The sequence below is a fragment of the Echinococcus granulosus genome, assembly GCF_000524195.1.
Source record: "Echinococcus granulosus chromosome Unknown EG_S00232, whole genome shotgun sequence".
Taxonomy (NCBI): domain Eukaryota; kingdom Metazoa; phylum Platyhelminthes; class Cestoda; order Cyclophyllidea; family Taeniidae; genus Echinococcus; species Echinococcus granulosus.
This window is the reverse complement of record NW_020170612.1, coordinates 547-1,911: the sequence shown is the minus strand read 5'-3', so window position 1 is coordinate 1,911 and position 1,365 is coordinate 547. Positions and strand designations below refer to the sequence as shown.

Here is a 1,365-nt window from a genome sequence, read left to right as displayed (position 1 = left end):
ACTATGCTGAAATAAAGTAATATGACACTTTGCCTCCTTTAATTGTGGGATGGAAATCTGTCCATGCTAGCAGCGTTGCAGAACTTTAACACATTAGTAATGTGTGATATACGATAGCACTTCGCCTCATCATGTATTCGGAGAGGGCTAACGATGTTCACTTGTACTGGAAGCAAAAAGCGAAACGCCATTGTTTATAAATGATGGAAACAATTCAGAAGATGAGCCCAACTGCCAATTTAGTGAAAAACTGTTTTTGAAAAGCTGCAAACAAGTACCTTGCATTAAATTTATTTTAAGTGTTACAATTAGGTTTCACAAGCTCTCTCCACAATCTAAAAATAATATTGGGTATAGCAAGACAAGCTCCTATTCTTGCAAATCTAAATTTTAATTATTTTAATTTTTACAAAATTGGTAAAAGCGATAAAACAATTCTCATTACAAACAGTTTATCATTCTTTCCACATCAAATAACCCATGTACGTCTTTGGCGGCATATACGAAGAAATGAGCCTCGTGTTTGGTGTGGTAGGTGGGGTTTGTTTGCCATTTGTATTAATGTGCCTAGGATTTTGGTTAATGTTTGGAGATTTTAAATGCACAATTTTTTCGAAAGTATATCATTGCACGCAAGTCTAGATAGCTGCTGTTGTTCTTTGCTGGTCTCACGGTTTCTATGATGCGCGTGTTTGAATACTTAAGTGCTTTTGCGGAGTGAGTTCATCTGGCCAATGTGTTGTTTTTTTTCATAGTAGTCTGGTCTCTTCTTATTCTAGGGTTTTCAGTTGTCTTAAAGTTGTGGCGTTGCCGGTGCATAATTTACTTGCAAGGATACGGCTGTTGAAATGATAGGTTTACCGCTTAAGGGGATTTGAACTCTTTTAGCAGAATCGGAGTTAACAGTCGAAGTTTTTCAGTAGTTTTTCGATGGAGTTGCAAAACTTTGATGAGAAAACTTGAAGCCTAGCCTTCTGTGTTACAAGTGTGAATAGATATATTGAAAAAACTTAACAGACAATTTAGCCATGGCCTGATGCTTTACGCCGTATCTTGGCCGCTTAGTGAAGTCGTTAGATGTGAAGGCTTGTTCAGCGGATAGCGCTTCGTAGGAATTCCTTCACTTTGGCTTCGTCAACTGGAAGTTGCTGCCGGTAATGAAAAAGGGGAATGAACGATCGCCTATCAATCTCGATGTTTAAATAAAGAGGCCCTGGTCCTGCGAAGAGGAGAACTGGCTGTGGTGCACTTCACTTATCTTGTTAGAGTCTGAAGAAATTAGTATGATTTACTAACACAGGAGTTTCAGGTATGCCAACTAATTGGGCGAAGAGCTGATAGTAGGTGCGAAGTAGTTGTGAATGT

The 1,365-nt window shown here is 38.6% G+C and overlaps 1 protein-coding gene across 1 annotated transcript in view; it reads left to right on the top strand. All coding sequences in view use genetic code 11, as the record gives it.

Moving 5' to 3' along the window:
- EGR_10545 (hypothetical protein) overlaps positions 1-599 on the top strand; it is a gene marked incomplete at both ends in the record, with an annotated part of 8,671 nt that extends 8,072 nt beyond the window's left edge. The window contains one exon of the mRNA XM_024499794.1: positions 301-599. Within this exon, the coding sequence (XP_024345787.1) occupies positions 301-599 (299 nt within the window). The remainder of the gene's footprint in view (positions 1-300) is intronic.
- Between the last annotated feature and the right edge of the window lie 766 nt (positions 600-1,365).